Source organism: Aquarana catesbeiana, linkage group LG02 (assembly GCF_042186555.1).
Source record: "Aquarana catesbeiana isolate 2022-GZ linkage group LG02, ASM4218655v1, whole genome shotgun sequence".
In the NCBI taxonomy this organism is placed as follows: domain Eukaryota; kingdom Metazoa; phylum Chordata; class Amphibia; order Anura; family Ranidae; genus Aquarana; species Aquarana catesbeiana.
In genome coordinates, this window is record NC_133325.1 from 603,921,937 (window position 1) to 603,942,325 (window position 20,389).

At 42.9% G+C, this 20,389-nt stretch overlaps 1 protein-coding gene across 1 annotated transcript in view; it reads right to left on the bottom strand.

Moving 5' to 3' along the window:
• TSPAN7 (tetraspanin 7) overlaps positions 1-20,389 on the bottom strand; it is a 190,028-nt gene that overhangs the window by 43,020 nt on the left and 126,619 nt on the right. Inside the window, exon 2 of the mRNA XM_073616339.1 lies at positions 14,650-14,838. Within this exon, the coding sequence (XP_073472440.1) occupies positions 14,650-14,838 (189 nt within the window). The remainder of the gene's footprint in view (positions 1-14,649; positions 14,839-20,389) is intronic.

Consider the following 20,389-nt stretch of genomic DNA (forward strand, 5'->3'; position numbering starts at 1 on the left):
TGGGGGGAAATAGCACAACAAGCTGCTATACAACACTACTAATAGAAAGTTATGGTTTTATCCTAAAGCATCTTGTTATTGTAATTTCTCCTTTACTTGAAAATTGTATTATTCTTCTATAGGTGTACATACAATTGTATGGATCCTTAAAGTACATTTAAACTATTCACTGCCTAGCCTCCTGAAGAAAATAGAAAAACTGCCTATAGCCATAGGATGGAAGCTAGAGGTCCTACTACAGAAATGTTTTTAAAAATATTTCAATATACCTGGGCTTAAACATTTAAGTCATGTGTGCACATTTATGCAGTGAGAAGCCACTCCTGACATTATCTGTATGGAATTGCAATGGGTTTGGAAAATCAATTTGACATGAACAATTCTACTCCAGGTTGGTTTGGGGGGAGTATCCACAGACCACACAGGCCGTATAGACATAAAAATTGTTTCCTGAATTTAGCAAAGATTATTACAGGTTTATTGGCGCCCTACAGTTCTGGGACCGAAAAGCCTGTCTAATAATCAGCAATGCAGGGATGTATCTCAGTCAGCTCTCCGCTGCAGCTCCCACACAATGTACCGATGACAAAGACAGCACAAATTAATTGCTCTATCTGAAAGAAACACCGTGCTTACTTTGCTGGCAGACTATAAAAAGTTTTTCTTGGGAGCGTCATGGAAAAATATAATATGTCAGTTTTAGAGATCTTTTTAGTAGGGCTGGACATTTTGTACTAAGGGTAAGGGAAAACAATGGTCACGGTATATACAGCTCCTTTACCATAATTGCAAGCGTAAAGCAAATTTGGAAAGGTATGATAACTTGTCTGGCTGCAGATAGCCTCTTAGATTCTAGTAAATCACTCTAGTGAGATTTAGCATCCAATCCAAGCTTGGATTAGCAAAAATCACTTACAAGCCATTAAAGGCTAAGTTCACCTTAAAAAAAAAAAAAAAAAAAGTGCATTTATTATATTTTTCTAGGGAGCCTGCAGAGAATTGCACCTGCGATCAGCAGATTGTGGGTGCAACGTCCAGTTCCTGCAAACTCTCAGGATAGCCGTCTGCCCATACCTCGTACTGGGCAGGCAGATACTTGAGACCAGGAAGATCAATGGACTGTGAGAACGCTCACCAGCCCCCCTCACAACTCATTGAGAACTACAAGCTGTCAGCCGCAATGGCTGATGGTTTTTGTAGGTATTCATGCACAAAAAAAGTGAATGAATGACGTGGCTGTGTGGGAGGAGCAGATCCCCTGCCAGCTGTTATTGGGGGGGGGGGGGGGGGGGACACGAATCAGAGGGGAAAAGCCTGCAGATACTGGAACATATTACATGTTCCACCCTAAAAATGTAACATGTTCCAAAAGGTGAACTTATCCTTTAAGGTTGTTGAGAAATGCAAGTCTAGGAATATGCCAAGGACCCCAACACCAGGTATCACCATCACTCTGTCTTATAGTCCCACTCCAGGAAGCAGCAAAGATATCTTTTCCCTGTGAGGCCCCATTGTAAAATTAAACCTTAAATAAGGAGATCATAAGAACAGAGGGGAGTGTCCTGGGTCCTGTCCTGTACTCCAGGCAACAGCTTTTACTGGTAACTCAAAAATCTTATTTTCCTGGTCATACAGTGTAGGCTCTTCAATGACTACAACCAGGACATTTCAAAAGCAGTCCAACTGATGGGTGAGCAACACAGAAAACAAGGCCCATAATACACAGATCAAGTAGGCTGACTGTCTCAAAAAGCAGCTTGAAGCACCTTACTCCTAAAACTAGCATCAGCGGAGGCTTGAACATACTCCCCCCTTCAGTCTATTATGAATGCTGCTGCTAGATTAATACACCTCACTAATCGATCCGTGACTGCTGCCCCTCTCTGCCAATCCCTTCACTGGCTTCCCCTACCCCACCGTATAAAATTCAAAATGCTAACCACAACATACAAGGCCATCCACATCAACTTCATCTGGAGATATTGCCCAAATAGTCCCCTCCGCTCCTCCCAGGACCTCCTGCTCTCTAGCTCCCTTGTTACCTCCTCTCATGCTCGCCTTCAGAACCTCTCCAGAGCCTCTCCCATCCTCTGGAATTCCCTGCCCCAGTATATCCGATCAGCCCCTAACCTGTCAACATTTAGGAGATCCCTGAAAACTCACTTATTCAGGGAAGCCTATCTCACACCCACCTAACAACTGTCCCCAAGCCACCCCCCATCAACTCATTCCCTGCATCCATTACCTTTTGTACCATCACCCCCTCCCTTTAGAATGTAAGCTCTACGAGCAGAGCCCTCCTATCCCTTCTGTATTGAACTGTACTGTAATTGTGCTGCCCCCCCTCTACATTGTAAAGCGCTGCGTAAACTGTTGGCGCTATATAAAATCGCATATAATAATAATAATAATAATAAACCTGGCAGAACTTAACTTGTAAACTTGAGAAACAGACGCTAGATGCTGATAAAGCCCAAGAAGCACTAACAGATCTGGTAGTGAGTGCTTTAACAGGAAACGGAGAAACCCTATCCTTTGGACTACAGGTTCCAGTGGTAACTTGTCTGATACGCCAAGCAATGGTGGAGCGAGAGAAAGGAAGAGCCTCGCAGGAACCCTCAGGAAGCACAAAGTGGGAATCTGATTTTCTAAAGGCAGCTGAAGCTGAGAAGTAAACTCTCACAGAGTGTACCACAACCAGACAGTGGAGAGAAAATTCCCTAGGATGTTTCAGAGTAGGACAAAAAGGAAGGTAGGTCAACATCCTAATCAAAGTAAAAAGTGGGGACCACCTTAGGGACAAGGAAGGCCTTACGCCTTAAGACAACTTTGTCCTTGTGCAACACTAAGACCCCTTACAGCAGGGGTCTCAAACTGGTGGCCCTCCAGCTGTTGCAAAACTACAAGTCCCATCAGGCATTGCAAGGCTGACAGTTACAAGCATGACTTCCACAGGCTGAGGGATGATGGGACTTGTAGTTTTACAACAGCTGGAGGGCCTCCACTTTGGGACCCCTGCCTTACAGGATAGGGCAGCCAACCCAGAGACTTTTCTTGCAGAGGTGGTCAAGAGAGGCCACCTTACTAGTAAGGTCAGACAAGGGAATAGCTCTAATAGATTCTATGGATTGCTTCTAAACACGTAGAAAAAAACAGAGTGAGATCCCATGGGGCACAAGGAAATGACCAGGAAGATAAATGTGAAATCCCTGAACAAAAACCTTAAAAAAAAAAAAAAAAAAAAAAAAGTCAGCTGCCATAAATACTGCAGCTGCTGACTTTTAACTGGACACTTACCTGTCCCAGGGTCCAGCGACGTGGGGGATTGAAGCCCCACTCGTCTCCCCTTCTGTTTGGCAGCGCCGGCATTGCAACTGTGGGCGCCGGGCTGTGGCTTCACAGCCGGGCACCCACTGCGCATGCGCGAGTGGCGCCGTGAGCCGTGATTGGCCGCTCAGTCATCTGGGACCTGTAATGGGTCCCAGCTGATTGACAAGAGGGAGGGAGCAGAGCTGAGCCCTTCCTGTGCTGAGGGGGAAGTGATGTCCCCAGCCCAGGCACTGAAAGAGGCAGACTACGAGGGACCCCCTAGCAACAGGCATTTAGAGGTGAGTAAAAAAAAAATAAAATAATAATAATAATTCCAAATGTTTTTTTTTAGGCACATTCATGTATTTTTTTTTTTTGGGTGGAACACCACTTTAACTAGAAAGCGAGGCCAAGCATTTCCAAAACAGAAAGGCCAATCACAAGTGTTGTCTCTTATTATTCAAAGCCAAATGTTGGTTCGAACCATACTGAAGGAAGGCCAGAATATGCCTACATTGTTCTTGCTAGGATTAAAGTTCCTTGACTCACGCCAAGCAAAGTAGGCCTTCCAGGTGTGATAGCAGACTGTATGAGAAGTCAACTTCCTAGTCTTCTGAGGTTAGTGATGACTGACTCTAAAGGGTTCCTGTCCCTCAGGGCAGTGGCTTCAACAGCCATGTCATTAAAACTAGTGACTGAGAATCAGGGTGGACACTGGTCCTTTGGAAAGAAGGTTCAAACGTTCTTGAAGTGCTTACCAAGTGCTTGAGTATGTCTGAGTACCATGTCCTCCTGAGCTAATTTGGTGCGATGCATATCACCAGAATACCCTCACTCTCAATCCTGCAAAGTAGGTGAGGGAGAATCTGAAGAAGTGGAAGACATACTGTGGATCAAGTTGAACTGATCCCAAGATGTCACTAGAGTGTCCACTGCTAAGGCCCAATGGTCCCTGGCAACAAACCTGTCCAGTTTGTTATTAAATCTGGGCAACAGCAGGTTCACATCTGTGTCCTCCAACTGTGGGAAAGGACTTGAAAACTCTGAATTGAGAGTCCAATCCCATGAATCCAGGTGATGACTGGGAAAGCCTACATGCCAATTTTACACACGGTATTTGTGCAGCGTTTTTTTTTTTTTAAAAAAACAAAAAAACAGTTTCATGAATTAAAAAAAAAAAAAAAAAAAAAGACAGTAAAGTTAGTCCAATATTTTTATATAATGTGAAAGATGAGGTTACGCCGAGTAAATAGATACCCAACATATCACGCTTTAAAATTGAGCACACTCGTGGAATTGAGCCAAACTTTGGTACTAAAAATCTCCATAGGCAAAACTTTAAACATTTTTACAGGTAACCTGTTTAGAGTTACAGAGGAGTTCTCTGGCTAGAATTGTTGCTCTCGCTCTAACGCACAAGACGATACCTCACATGTGTGAACACCCTTTACATATGTGGGCATGAATTACATATGCGTTCCCTTCTGTGGGCGAGGACTTTTATTTTTTTTACTTTCATTTTAACACTTTCGCTTGAAATTTTTTTTTTTCATCACTTTTATTCCTATTACAAGAAAAGTAAACATCCCTTGTAATAGGAATAGTGCGTGACAGGTCCTCTTTATGGAGAAGAGATGTGGGGTCAATATGACCCCACATCTCTCCTTCAGGCTGGAAAGCCCAAGATAAAAAAAAATAAACTGTCTCAGCCTTTCCAGCTGAGTCCCCGGCATTGTTTACATCCACCGGCCCGGACGTGACATCATAACGTCGTGCCCAAGCCTCTGAGGGTCATAGAGATAACTGGAACAACTAGACAACTAGAAATCTCTATGGCTAACTTCTGGTGGCGACCAATTTATTCTCCGATCTCGCCCATGCGATCGGCAAGGCGGAGAATGAGTCGGTCGCCACTGGAGGGTTGCAGGAGGGGGGAGTCCCCTCCCGCCACCTGTAAGAACGATCAAGCGGCTGAACTGCCACTTTGAGTATCCTTACGGTGCACAGAATCGCTGGCAGAAAAAAAATGATATCTGGATGATGCCTGTAGCTGCAGGCATCATTCAGATATCACCACTCAAAGTCCATGACGTCATATGACGTACCTTGGGCGGGAAGTGGTTAACTGACAATTTTGCGGTCGTGTGACACTCTACCAAAATAATATTGATGTCCTTTTTTCCTCACAAATAGAGCTTTCTTTTGATGGTATTTGATCACCTCTGCGTTTTTTTTTCTGCGCTATAAAACAAAAAAAGTATGAAACTTTTGAAAAAAAAAAAATATTATTTTTTACTTTATGCTATAAAACATATCCAATAATAAAAAAAAAAAAAAAAAAAAAAAAAAAAAAAAAATCTAATTTCTTCATCAATTTAGGCCAATATGTATTATGCTACATATTTTTGATAAAAAAATCCCAATAAGCATATATTGATTTGTTTGCGCAAAAGTTATAGCATCTACAAAATAGGGTAGATATTTATGGCATTTTTATTTTTTTTACTTGTAATGGCAGTGATCAGCGATTTTTAGCGGGACTGAGACATTGTGGAAGACGAAGATTGGACACCTAGCTGACACATTTTTGGGAACCAGTGACAGTGTTACAGTGATCAGTGCTAAAATTATGCACTGACACTGTATAAATGACACTATCAGGGAAGGGGTTAACATCAGGGGCAATCCCTGTGTTCCCTCAGTGTGTTTCTAACTGTGTGGGGGGCAGGGCTCACTGCATGGACACTCTGATCCGTGTTCCTGATTAGCTTGTTTACATTGGCAGACCGCAGTTCTGTCTCTGTGGGGAGCCAATCGGCCTGCCTGGCGGACCAATGATTGTGGCCAATCAACATGTGATCGCAGCTCCGGCGGTGCGCGCGTGCCCCATCCATGGCTACTGACAAAATCACGTACAGGTACGCGATTTTGCACAATAGAGCTGCCTTGCCACAGTATATGTACTGCAGGCAGTTGGGAAGTGGTTAATAGGATACTGTTGAGTGAAATGGTTTTGGAAAATTGAAAATTTTCACACAGTAAAGCCAGTCTCCATACAGGTCAGGTTTTAGCAGGGAGTCTACTGAAAGTCTTTGCTGGTTTTGGGAATTTAGGAAAGTACCTTATGGTGAGCAGACTGTGGCAGCTCTAGCGCTAAACAAGAGCGTACAGCATCAGTAAGTGTAGCAAAGTCTTCTTTGGTTTGGGAGAAATATCTGTAGCGGGCTTTTTATCCCGATACAAAAGCAGGAAGGCAAAGGATACTCAACTGTTACCTATTCTCAGACACCATGGGGGTTATTTACGAAAGGCAAATCCACTTTGCACTGCAAGTGCACTTGGAAGTGCAGTCGCTCTAAATCTAAGGGGTAGATCTGAAATGAGTGGAAGCTCTGCTGATTTTATCATCCAATAATGTGCAAGCTGAAATGCTGTTTATTTTCCTTGCGTGTCCCCCTCGGATCTACAGCAACTTTACTTCCAAGTGCACTTGCAGTGCAAAGTGGATTTTCCTTTCGTAAATAACCCCCCATGTCTGTCTGACTCAAGGAAAGAATGAATTGATTCGGGAGGGGAGATCAAAGGGGCATGGCTGTGACCCCTGCTATGACCTCAACAGGGTCACAAATTCTTCCCATGAAAGGAAGAAGCTGGTGTGGTGAAGGGGGACAGCCGTATGTCCAGAAGGAGGAAGAAGTCAGAGGGGGGCAACCATCAGAGGATGGTACTATAGCCTAGGGGAAATGCCTCAGTGCCACGCACTTGTAGGCCACAGACACCCAGGTATTGCAAGAATAGTCACTCATAATGTGCCCTCAGAGAGAGAATCAGATGTTGCCAGTCCTCAGTCCGCTCCTGCAACTCCCTTGACAACGAGGCAGAACAGGAGCAGAAAGCGATAGGGCTGCTCAAGCAGTGGCACCCATTTGTGCAGGTGCACTAGGTCAGGTCAGAGGCGTAACTAGAACCTTCAGGGCCCCGGTGCAAGAAACCATGATGGGCCCCCCTTCCATCCGAACCCGGGCTTCCAATTTTGGGAGGGTGTCCACGGACATCCTCCCAAAACCGTGCTTCCCACATGACATGTGGGACATGCATCCAGCGCGATCACATCGGCCCTTTACCATGTGATCAGCTGATCACATATAAACAGACTGGTTATCCACAGCCCTTTCCTCACATGCTGTGTTTGTGTTAGGAAAGGACTGCCATTAACTGTCAAGAATGTCAGTAAATTGTTTACACTGATAATCAGTGCCCCAATCATCAGTGCCCATCAGTGCCGCCTATCAGTGCCCATCACTTCCACCTACAAGTGTTACCTATCGGTGCTCATTAATGCTGCCTATTAGTGCCCATCAATTCTGCCAATCAGCACCACCTATCAGTGCTCATTAATGCCACCTAACTGCGTCCATCAGTGCCACCTATCAGTACTCTTCAATTCTGTCCATCAAAGCCCATCAATACTGCCCGAGTTCTGCCTATGAGTGTTCCTCAGTGCCTATCAGTGCCCATCAAAGCCACCTATCAGTGCTGCCTATCAGTGCACATCAGTGCCTCCTATCAGTGCCTCCTATCAGTGCCTTCCATCAGTGCTCATCAGTGCCTTCCATCAGTGCTCATCAGTGCCTCCTATCAGTGCCTCCTATCAGTGCTCATCAGTGCCTCCTATCAGTGCTCATCAGTGCCTCCTATCAGTGCTCATCAGTGCCGTCTATCAGTGCTCATCAGTGCAGTCTATCAGTGCCGTCTATTAGTGCTCATCAATGCCTTCTATTAGTGCTCATCAGTACCTTCTATTAGTGCTCATCAGTGCCTTCTATCAGTGCTCATCAATGCCCATCAGTGCCTTCTATTAGTGCTCATCAGTGCCTTCTATCAGTGCTCATCAGTGCCTTCTATCAGTGCTCATCAGTGCTCATCAGTGCCGTCTATCAGTGCTCATCAGTGCCGTCTATCAGTGCCATCTATTAGTGCTCATCAGTGCCGTCTATTAGTGCTCATCAGTGCCGTCTATTAGTGCTCATCAGTGCCGTCTATTAGTGCTCATCAGTGCCGTCTATTAGTGCTCATCAGTGCCCATCAGTACCTTCTATCAGTGCTCATCAGTGCCTGCTATTAATTTGTATCAGTGCTGTCTGCCTTCTTAGGACAGCACAGCTCTGAGCGGAGATTGTGTGTCATAGAACAATAGCACAGAGAGACTCCTGCGGCATTAATGTTCTATTTGTCGGTCCTCTCTGGCACAGATGAGAGAGGACACAGCTGATCTCACTGCTCCCCCTTCTCCCTCCTCCCCTCTCCTGTGTGCTCCGCGGGCACTCAAGTGTGAAGCTAAAGAGCTCACATTTCCCGCAGAGCACACAGGAGGGGGGAGGAGGGAGAAGGGGGAGCAGTGAGATCAGCTGTGTGTCCTCTCTTATCTGTGCCAGAGAGGACCGACAAATAGCACAGAGAGACTCCTGCGGCATTAAAGTTCTATTAATCTATGACACACAATCTCCGCTCAGAGTCGTGTGTGAAGATCAACCCCGCTGGGTCCCCCCACAGTGGCAGAACGCCGGGCCCAGTCGCAACTGCGACTGTTGCGACCCTGGTAATTCCGCCACTGCACTAGGTGCCACTTGTGGAATACACACGGGCATAATAGCATCGCACTAGGTGTGCTGGGAGAGCCCAAATGGCACCAGGAGGGCGGGTAGTGGTCCTCATTCTAACTCAAAGGGGAATTTTAAACACCCTAAGCTGACTTCTGCCCTGTGCTCACCACTTCATTAGGCAGGATAGAAGCAGGGAACTAACCCCAATTTGGCTTCACCCTCCATGATAGGCTCACCCCTGCAGGTCTGTAAAGCACCCTGTGGCTAAGTCCACACTTGTGCCAAGGGAAGCGCCCATAGCAGGATCTTGTATAAAGAAAAATTACATCTTTCACCAGGCAGGGTCTGAGTACGGTCGGCCAAGGCTCTGCCAAGGTGTCTACCAATATGGAAGCTGCATGAAAAGCCACAGTGGCTATGATGCTAGAGGAATAATCTCAAAAGTACCATCATCCAGAGAAAGAAAGGTTGGGAGAATTCCTCTATATGGTATAAGAAGGTAAGCTTCTCAGGACAGAGAGGAGGCCAATCACCTCAGGACAAATACAAATATCTAAGACTAGCTTGGAAAGGGAGAAGTTATATATCCATGCCAGTTTGTCACAGATCTTAAATAGATTTAACGGTTTCCTAAAACCATTACATTCAAGGCATGCTGTGAATAACTATCACAGTTGCTTGTGCTTTTAACCTAACTGGAAAGCCAGTGTCATAACTGATCGCATGTGTAGCACCATGGCCCCTGCAGAACCAAATTTGTTTGTTAGCGAAAAATTTTTGATCCTGTTACTTTTTTTATTCATTGTGGTTGAAAACAAATGTTGGTTACCCCCTAACTCTTAGAAGATCAAACATTCTTAAAACGAAAATTTTCCAACGAAGTTCTACTGGTGTATGACCAGCTTATTGTGGACACAGACAGCAATAAAGACCTGACAGGTGATTTAATCCCGCCCCACTCTATCCAAAACGAAAAATAGAGTTTTGAGTTGTTACATGTTATCTTTCATATGTATATCCCCTCTAGCATGCACATCCGAAGTCTCCGTTCACACAATTTGTTGTGCTTTGGACATTGCATGACAAGATGAATAATATAATTGTCTATAGGGCCTATACACACCTATGCAATACTCCTATATGCAACTTAAAGTGGTAGTAAAAAAAAAAGCCCCCCTTGTTTACTTGTACCTACAGGGAAGCCTAAAATAAGGCTTAGGTACAGTAAATATCTCCTAAACACGCACCGTTTAGGAGGTTTATACTATAGCAGCAGCCGGTGACTTTACCGGCACTTGCGCACTCAATTGACGGCTGTCCATTAAGAGAGCTGTGCCGCGGCCGTGACTCCTGTGGGGGTGACATCATCGCAGCCTGGCCATTTAAACACCCGAAGCCTGCGAACCCCAAAGTGACAGCACACCGCTGGAAGGCTTCGTTCTAAGGCAAGTTTTTCATAATGTGCAAGCACATTATGCCATCATCCTGCAGCGGACCATTTTTTAATATTTTTTTTTTGTGGTTTACTACCACTTTAAAAGGAGGCGCAGGTGTCTCTTATGACATTGTGGGTTTTTGGCCCCATAGGCTTCAGCGGGAGCTCATGAAAATGCATAAAAACAAACACACAGGTGAAAGATTTTTGGTGGCTATATTTCACCAATTTTACATTTAATAAGGTTAGGTTTACATGGCTGAAATACAGGAAGGAGTGCAAAATTGTGCATGTTCCAGCAATGCCAAAAAATGCACACCCCTTTTGCAGGCTTGCAGAGGTACAAACACATCTTGCTAACACATGCGTTAAGTGCTAAGTAGCAGACATTTTGGTGTTGCACAATTGAAAAAAAAAGGATAATGCACTTCTTTTGTACGATTTTTGCGAGTAGGGCAGCCCTCTGAAATGCATGGGCTACCCTGAACATGACACGCAAAAACACACATGCACTGTCGCACCTGCATAGGTTTGAATAGAGCCTAAGGCTGCAACTTCCCCTGTGAAGCATCTATAAACTGGTTTCAACTTTTTTTTTTTTTTTCAAACAAAGAATGATGTTTAATGCATTCAACTTTTTATGTTAGAGAAATAATTTTATTTTTTTTTTTTTTTTTTACTGTAGATTCAGATTTTTGATTATTCTCAATATTTGCTTCTTGCAGTACAACTTTTTATGTTTTCTATCCACTGTTCCCAGGGTTTCAATCTAGCAGGTGAACAAATACTTTTTATCTCTGCGAAACTTAAGTGACACCCCCCTCCCTGCCCCTCCCGCGTCCCAGCATAAAAACAAAATACAAGACCGGTCAGATCTGTTTTGTTGTGATTTATTGGGCTACAGCAGGTACTGTGGAGAATATGATATTCTAAAGAAGCTTCAAAGAATGAGCCTTGTATTCTGTTGTGTCATGCAAGACAAATAAAAATGAGGGTGAAACTAAACTTGTCTGTGCCCCTATTAGGGAGATTTGCCCTCTCTATTTGTCCTGTTTACTGTTATTCCCGAAAGTCTAATTAAAAGAACATCCCAAAATTTTGGGTTGACATGAGAACTTAACCACTTAAGCCCAGGACCATTTTTCTGGCCAAAGACCAGAGCACTTTTTGCGATTAAGTACTGCGTCGCTTTAACTGACAATTGCGTGGTCCTGCGACGTGGCTCCCAAACAAAATTGACTTCTTTTTTTTACAAAATAGAGCTTTCTTTTGGTGGTATCTGATCACCCTTGTGGTTTTTATTTTTTGCACTATAAACAGAAACAATTTTGAAAAAAAAAAACAAAAAAAAACACATGCATTATTTTTTACATTTTGCTATAATAAATATTCCCCAAAAATATATAAAAAAAAACAACTTTTCTTCCTCAGTTTAGGCCGATACGTATTTATTGATTGGTTTGCGCAAAAGTTATAGCGTTTACAAAATAGGGGATAGTTTTATGGCATTTTTTTTTTTACTAGTAATGGCGGCGATCAGAGATTTTTATCGTGACTGCGACATTATGGCGGACACATCGGACATTTTTGGGACCATTGTCATTCATACAGCAATCAGTGCTATACAAATGCACAGATTCCTGTGTAAATGACAATGGCAGTGAAAGGGTTAACCACTAGGGGGCAGTGTAGGGGTTAAGTATGTCCTAGGGAGTGATTCTAACTGTGGGGGGGCGTGGCTACGTGTGACACGTCACTGATCTCTGCTCCCGATCACAGAGAGCAGAGATCAGTGACACTGTCACTAGGCAGAACTGGGAGATGCTTGTTTACACCAGCATCTCCCCGTTCGTCCTCTCCGTGAGGCGAATGTGGGTATCCCCGCAGCGTTAGAGTCTGCGGGACCCGCTACCCGACTCACCGGTGCGCACGCAATGGCAGGGCGGCAAATTTAAAGGGGCGTACGGGCACGCCCATTTGCCCAGCCAAGCCATTCTGCCGACGTACATCGGCGTGCGCCGGTCGGGAACCAGTTAATAAAGGAAAAAAAATCATCCAATGGGGATGCTAGTTCTAGTGGCACATTGGCATTCCTTCACTTAGGGAGCATTTCCTCTCACTTCTTGTTTTAACTATAATACATTAAGTGAAAGGAAATCTTCCCAAAGACAGCATAGGCATAGCATAGCATACTAGCTCATTATGTAATACTCACCTGAGATTGAAGCCCCCGCTGCGGTGCCCACACACAGCACTGGCCGGTGACATTTCTCCCCGGAGTTACTTCCCGGGATCGTGGCTCCGGCGCTGTGATTGGCCGGAGCCGCGATGACGTCACTTCGCCGGTAACAGCACACTCACTGAAGCAAACGGCACGTACATGCCGTTTGCTTCAGTGCGCATTGTGCCGATGACGTTGGCACATGCAGATACAGGGGATATCTCCTAAGCTGTGCAGGTTTAGGAGATATCCGGGGTAGCTACAGGTAAGCCTTATTATAGGCTTACCTGTAGCAAAAAGTGGATTGTAAGGGTTTACAACCACTTTAAGAATTAAAAATTTTCATGCAATTTTTGCTTTTATGCCTACAGTCTACATAAGCATATTTAAAAAATAAACAGGGAAACTTTTCAAGCCTACTAATAAGATTATTTGCAAAAAAGCTAATCTCTTAACATGTAGATCTAGAAAACTGCTGAAAAAAAAAAAAAAAAAAAACAGGTTTATTTAACAATGTTTTCACACACATTTAAAATTAAATTTGAGAAATATGATTGAAATCACGTCTATATTTATGGACAGAGGATGTACTTTACCGCTCTGTTGAGTATGTGCTCATGGGCCCTGTATGTGCTACTTTTTTTAATGCAAATAACAACGTTGTTATTGCGGCGTTAGGTGGAGGTTTATAATTTATGCGTTTTTTGCTTTTGTCAATAAATTTTGAGTCAAATAAAACAGAACATGTTTTATTAGCATACTGCCTGGGGTCACTTAATACCGACTTTCTGAGAATCTTTCCCACTCCTTTGCAAATTCTATACTACATTTTAAAAACAGAGTTTGATGAAACTGAATAATAATAGGCATATATACATAAAGCACCTCCTAAAAACACAGATTCATAAACCTCTAAAGGGGCGATTATTATTACATGCTTGGTCTTCAACTTGCTCTTGATGGTCAGCAGAGTTTGCTGAATAGCTCAGTAAGCTAAAAAGGTATATGCAGGACAGATAACAGTAAACTATCTTCTAAAGCAGGAAAGGTTTAGAGCGGCAGTCCCCAACTTTTTTGTCACCAGGGACCAGTTTAGTGTTTAAAAATGTAAATATGTACAGATCAAGCCCCGCTCGCTCGCTGCTCATCTCCTGCTGTGCAGCCCAGTTGCTAACAGGCCATTGACCAAGGGTTAGGGACCTCTGGTTTAGAGAAAAAAAATGTATCATGTTTTATAGAACTTCAAGCAAGTAGAAACAATTGATGTTTTTTTTTTCTTTTATACTGACAACATATATATCTAAAAACTATCTTTATATTAGCTTCCAATGCCTCTTTTGGTCAGCACAACTCAAAACAGAGAGGGGGAAGGCCAGTAGAGTTGTTTAGGCTTAGTTCCATTGCACAGTGCTGTCCAACTATTATATGGAACTTGCTATTAAAAGGGAAGAGGACAGAGTTGGCCATCAAAGATGCTTCTGCTTCTTCACTGTCCAATTAACAGGCTAGAGGAGGGGCAGAAACAAAAGAAGCTGGGAATTAAGGAGGGAGGGGTGGATGCTTATGCAACTATAAAAGTAAGCTCAGTTGAAGAAAGTAAAGCCAGTGGATTTAATTTTTACATACTGTCCACTGTGTAGAGAACCATATATTTGAAAAATGCAAGCTTCTGAACTGCTCTGCATGGCTAAGTGTCTCTGTACTATGAATCTGGTCAGAATACCTTTTTGAGTTTTGACTAAGGTTGGGGTGTGTTTCTATAAACTGGCAATGCAAGCTGGATTAGCCAATAACTTTACATGCATTGACTGTTCCATACATCTGAATGTGGTGGAGAGATATGGGGGCATCATGGCTATATTACAGGCTCCAATTATATAGTATGACATTATTTCTAGAATAATTAAAGTATAAATAAGTCGTTTTTCAAATGTGATATAGGTGAACTTTCACGCCATGAAATAAGAAAGTGAGTTTATCGTTAGCTGCCATTGTATTAACATTCTTGCTTGTCAGATGACATGGAAAATGACTGGAAAATTCCAAGGCATTAAAAGATAGATAGATGAGTAGAATCTTACCAGTTTCAGCATCCATGGGCTACCACGACAAGTGGCAAAACATCCAAAAAGTCCGAAGACAATAATTGTAGTTCCAGTTCCGATAAGTACATAGGGAGCATTGGTGGAGTTCTCAGCAATGAGAGATATATATGTTCCTAATGTGAGTTTTCCCCACACTCCAACAGCTAGAAGAATAACTCCAGTAATCTGTAATATATTAAAATATGAACATTGGTTAGAGGTGAATTATAAAGATTACTAGATAAACTGAAATCAAAATTCATGCATACATTCTTAAAGCAGAACTAAACCCGTCAATTTACCAGTTTCAAAAAACAGTTACATTCCTGGCACATGTCGGGAATGTAATTGTTACATTGGTTGAGACTTGAGAGCACAACCAAACTGTCAAACTATTAAATGGCTGGTGTCATAACTGATCACATGGGTGGCATCATGGCAGCTCAAGATCAAACAGAGGCCAAGATGGCAGCTGCCTTGGCTGAAAACAATAGGAGGGTTTAGTTCTGCTTTAAAATATGATTACCTTAAGAAACAAGGATATGTAATGTCTATCATTTCACCCCAAACTAGCAGCATTTTTCTGTTATTTTTACCATCCCCCAGTTGCCACACCAATCAGTTGTTGTCTTACAAAAGAAGCCAATACCAATAGAATTCAATGCTTTGATCTGATCTCTCTGAAACAACACGGTCAATATTCCCTCTCTCACATCATGCACAGCCATGGCCCTTCAACATGACCCATTCCATACAGAGAGGGCGATTCAATAAAGTGTTTGCAACACTTTTCTGGAGGTATTAGCCCATTACCAAGTACTGCAGCTAATTTACGAAAGCCTTGTAACAGTTCCAACACGTTATTTGCATCATTTTTACAATGCTTCTCTATGGCTGCCACAAATTAAAAACGAAATACTACTGCCAGTTTATGAAGGTAAATTAAAATAAACAAACTCTTATATGACATACAGTCAGGCAAGAATGCTTGGGAGGGGGGTGTTATGTGTTAACTTTATCATTTTGTTTTGTATTTGCTTCATCAATGGTTACTAGGATGCAGGCTGCCAGTGTTCTAGCAACCAGTGATGCAGGGCTGAACTTTGAGCCTGATGGGGATGCTGAGAGATAAGTTCCCGATCAGGTCTGCCTTTCTTGTGATTGACAGTGCATGGCCCAATAGTGCCTATAAAACCTGCCCACTGCTATTCGCTGTCAATCACAAGGCAGGGGGACCTGATGGTGAACTAGTCTCTTAGATTTCCCCATCAGGCTCCACGTACCCATGTGACAGGCACACTTGCCGAGCAAGGAGCTCAATAATGCTGAGTCTCAATGCTGACGGACTACTGCGAGAAATTCATTTACCTGTTCCCAACAGGTACATAAGTATCACAAGCACTGACATGCACCAACATTGTGGTGCAGAGCCATGACAGAATCCTAAAAAGTATCTACCACACATTTTATAAATCCCAATGAGAACATTCTGAGTTTTGCTTTACGTTCCTAGTTTAAATTGCCTGCTTGTTAAGGTTCATTCACGCGGGCAGCCATGGCTTTACCACTAACCTCCCACCTAAAGGTAAATGCAGGACTGTACCCACGTAGCAACTGTGGCAAAATTTAAAAGGCATGTCTCATTTGGCAGGTAGCTCCGTGCACTTTTTTTCTGCACTAAAAATGCATGCACACAGTGTTTTCCATGTGTTCCAATGGCTCTAGTTCACACCAATGCAGCCAGTTCCATTCAGTTTCCGGTGAAGAAAATGACTGGAACTGACTGCACTGGTGTGAATTAGAGCCATTGGAACACATGGAAAACACTGTGCATGCATTTTTACGGCCAGTTCACACCACAAAAATGCACTCTGGATACGTTCCAGATCAGTTTTTGCTTACAGTTCGCACCACATGCAGTTCCAGTGTGTTTTTGATACAATTTTCTTTGTTCCAGTACAGTTCTGCGCAGAAAAAAATGCAGCATGCTCTACTTTTTTTCTGACTGGAACTGACTGCACTGGTGTGAACTAGAGCCATTGGAATACATGGAGAACACTGTGCATGCATTTTTAGTGCAGAAAAAAAAGTGCACGGAACTGCATCTGGTGTGAACTAGCACTAAAATCCATTGTGGGAAACAATTGTGAAGGATTCAAATCAGCTGACAGTTAAAGCAGAGTTCCACCCAAAAAAGGGAGATCACCTCTCCCCCCTCCCTCTCGGCAATCCTCTGGGACATGTCACAGGTCCCAGATGATTGCCCGGCCAGTAACAGCCACAGCCGGGTGCCCACAGTGACAATGCCGGCACAGCAGAGGAGGGGGAGACGAGCGGGGCTTCGTTCCCCCATATCGCTGGACCCTGGACAGGTAAATGTTCGATTATTAAAAGTCAGCAGCTACAGTATTTGTAGCTGCTGACTTGTATTTATCTATTTTTTTTTTTTATTGGAACTCCGCTTTAAACTTCTTGAAAAAAAATTGACAGAAAATTAAATCACATGACAGTTAAACAGCTTATTATGGGAGCTTCAGGAGAAGACATTGTTGTATCATATTGATTGAATCACATTAAAACAGTCTATTAGTTATCCTACATTGTTTGCACAATCGAATAAAGATCCTGCTTTATGAAGATTTAAAGTGAAATCGGTCAGACCTAAACAGTGCTGAACCCTGAATGATGGGGTTAAATTGAAACTAGGCCTCAAGACAGCCTGGCCCTAGAATTCAAGGGGGGCTTCAAAATGTTCAGTTTAACCACTTGCCGTCCGCGCTATAGCCAAAAGACGGCTACAGCGCGGACTTAAATTTGCCAGGAGGGTGTCCCTGGATGTCCTCCCATGCTTGAGCGGCCTGCGCGCCCCCTGCAGGGCGTGTGCGGAGCGCTCTGTGATCAGCGAGTCTGAGATCTGTATCACCTACCAGTGCCCACCAGCGCCACCTACCAGTGCTCACAGTACCACCTATCAGTGCCCACAGTACTGCCTATAAATCACCAATCAGTGCATCATTACCAGTGCTGCCTATCAATACCACCTACCAGTGCCCATCAGTGACATCTATCAGTGCCACCCTATCAGTGCTGTCTTATCAGTGCCCTTCAGTGTTGCCTTATCTGTTCCCATCAGTGCAGCCCATCAGCGAATATCAATGAAGGAGAAAAATTACCCGTTTGCAAACTTTTATAACAAACTATGAAACATGTTTTTTTTTTTTTTTTTTCAAAAATTTTTGTTTGTTTAGCAAAAAATAAAAACCCAAATGGTGATTAAATGTCACCAAAAGAAAGCTCCATTTGTGTGAAAAAAAAATGATAAAAAATTTAATTTGAGTACTGTGTAGCACGACCACACAATTTCATTCAAAGTGTGACAGCGCTGAAAGTTGAAAATTGGTCTGGGCAGGAAGGGGGGGGGGGGGGTTTAATTGCCCAGCAAGACGTTAAAAACAGCACAGACACTCCAGATGTGCAGCTACCTAAACGTTTTAGGCCCCATCAATCCTACAAGTGCTGTTCCTGTAATAGTTAAAAAAAAAAATAAATAAAAAATAAATACATTACGTTTTAAGGCATATTTATGTAAGACCCGTTTCACAGTGAGGAGCTTTACAGGAGCTATAGCATTAAAAATAGCGCCTGCAAATTGCTTCTCCAATGTCCGAGGGCTTTCACACTGGAACGGTGCGCTGGCAGGACGCTAAAAAAAGTCCTGCAAGCAGCATCTGTGAGGCACTGTAGGAGCGGTTTATTTTAACCCGCTTTTAACCCTTTTTCAGCCGTTAGCGGGGGTTAAAAGCGATCCACTAGCGGCCGCAAAACCGATGGTAAATCGCTGCTAAAAACAGCGGCGCTTTACCGCTGAAGCCCGGCGCTGCTCAGTGTGAAAGTGCCATTATAGTTTAAAACCACTTAAAAGCTAGCAGCATAAAGATTAACAATAATCAATCTTAAATCGGGAGAGAGAAGTTCCACTTTAACATGGTATACAGGGGAGGGATGTAAGGAGGTTTCAAATTAGGAGCATAAGGACAAAGTAACTGGGTGCTTTCTATATGAAATATATTAGCTGCATATGGAACTTTACGGTCCCTCTTTAACACTTTTAATGCCACCTATATTTTCATTAAAAAAAAAAATATTATTATTAATAATAATAATAATAATAATAATAATAATATAAACTTAATTTTAGTGTGCACAAATACAAAACACTCAATTTTTTTAGTAAAGTATAAAAGATAAGACTGTGTCAAGTAAATAGATACCAAATATGTGCACACCTGCCAAACCACAACAAAACTAGGACACCCTGAAAGTTTACAAAAGGTTTGAAAACCACTATAGCACAATAAATTAGAGTCAGGTGTAAATGATGGTCCTAAAATGAATACTCCTTTTTTTTTTTTTTTTTTTTTTTTTTTTTTTAAACACATAAAAGGAGGAATAATTCTAGGTCCATCATTTAATTTTTTTATATCCAAAAGTAAAAAAAGTATTTTTTTTTTTAAGCAGGTAAAAATGAAATCCTGTATATGAACAGTTTTAAACAAATCTAGAAATTCAAGAATTATATCAGGTTTGGTATACAGTATAAGACAAATCTGCATGCTATAAATTAACTTTCCCCATCAAGAAAACTATTTACTAATCAATGCATATGAATATTTCATATTTACCACTTACAGCCAGCAAATGACAAACTTCAAGCAGAACATGCGCTTTCTTTACGCTCTCTTTCTACAGATGTTATGTTAACCTTTTCCATGCACAAGTTTAAAAAAATCATTTTAAGCTAGAATAAAAAAAAAAAAAAAAAAAGGTAGTCCTAATTTTTTAATGTTACACGATATTACAGCAAAGGTCTAGGAAAATTTCAGTAACACTATAGTGAATTTTAGGTCAAACAAAACGCAATACGCTACCCACATTTTTGGTAGAATATAAAATATGAGGTTGCACTGAGTAAATAGATACCCAACATGTCAAGCCTTAAATTTGCGTGCGCCTGTGAAATGGCAACAAACGTCAGTACCATATATTTTATAGGCGACGAGATAAGTTTCGCAAACAACAAAAATTGTGGGGGGGGGGTTACGTGTATTTTTTTTTTCACATAGGGGCCAAAAAGTCCTGTATGTGATGATTTTTAGGTGACTGGTTCTCTTTACCGAGACCCTGCATGTCTTCTCTGGGCTCCACTGAATATTTTGCTATTTGTTTCCACTCTCCTTCCTTCCCTACTCCGCCGGCACACGAAATGGCGGGGTGTGCGTGGGGGGGGAGGGGGGCGCGGTTGGGGCACTGGTGGTGTGTGTGTGAGCAATCAAACTTGGCAGCAAAAGGGATAACATCATACAGCTCAGGTGAAAGAAGTATGTGTTTGTTTTTTTAAATAATCATACTTACCTAGGTGGATGGAACATCGATCAGTTCTACCCGCCGCTCTAAACAGAAAGCTGGTGATTATCAGTCACTTCTCTCTGACGCAACCCCCCCCCACCCCCACCCCGTGCTCCCTTGAGCGCAGGGCTGTGGAAGGGGCGGGAGCGGCTGGTCGCGATCTTTCCCCAGCCAGGATCGACTGACTCTGTGACGTCAGCCAACAGCGGTTGCAGCTGTCAATCACAGCCAGAGAGCTAATAATAAGAGCGAGCGGGCGGGGTTGAGCCAGAGCTGTGTGTGTGAATGGATACACAGAGCCACGGCTCAGGAGTGAGCCTGCTTGGGTGCC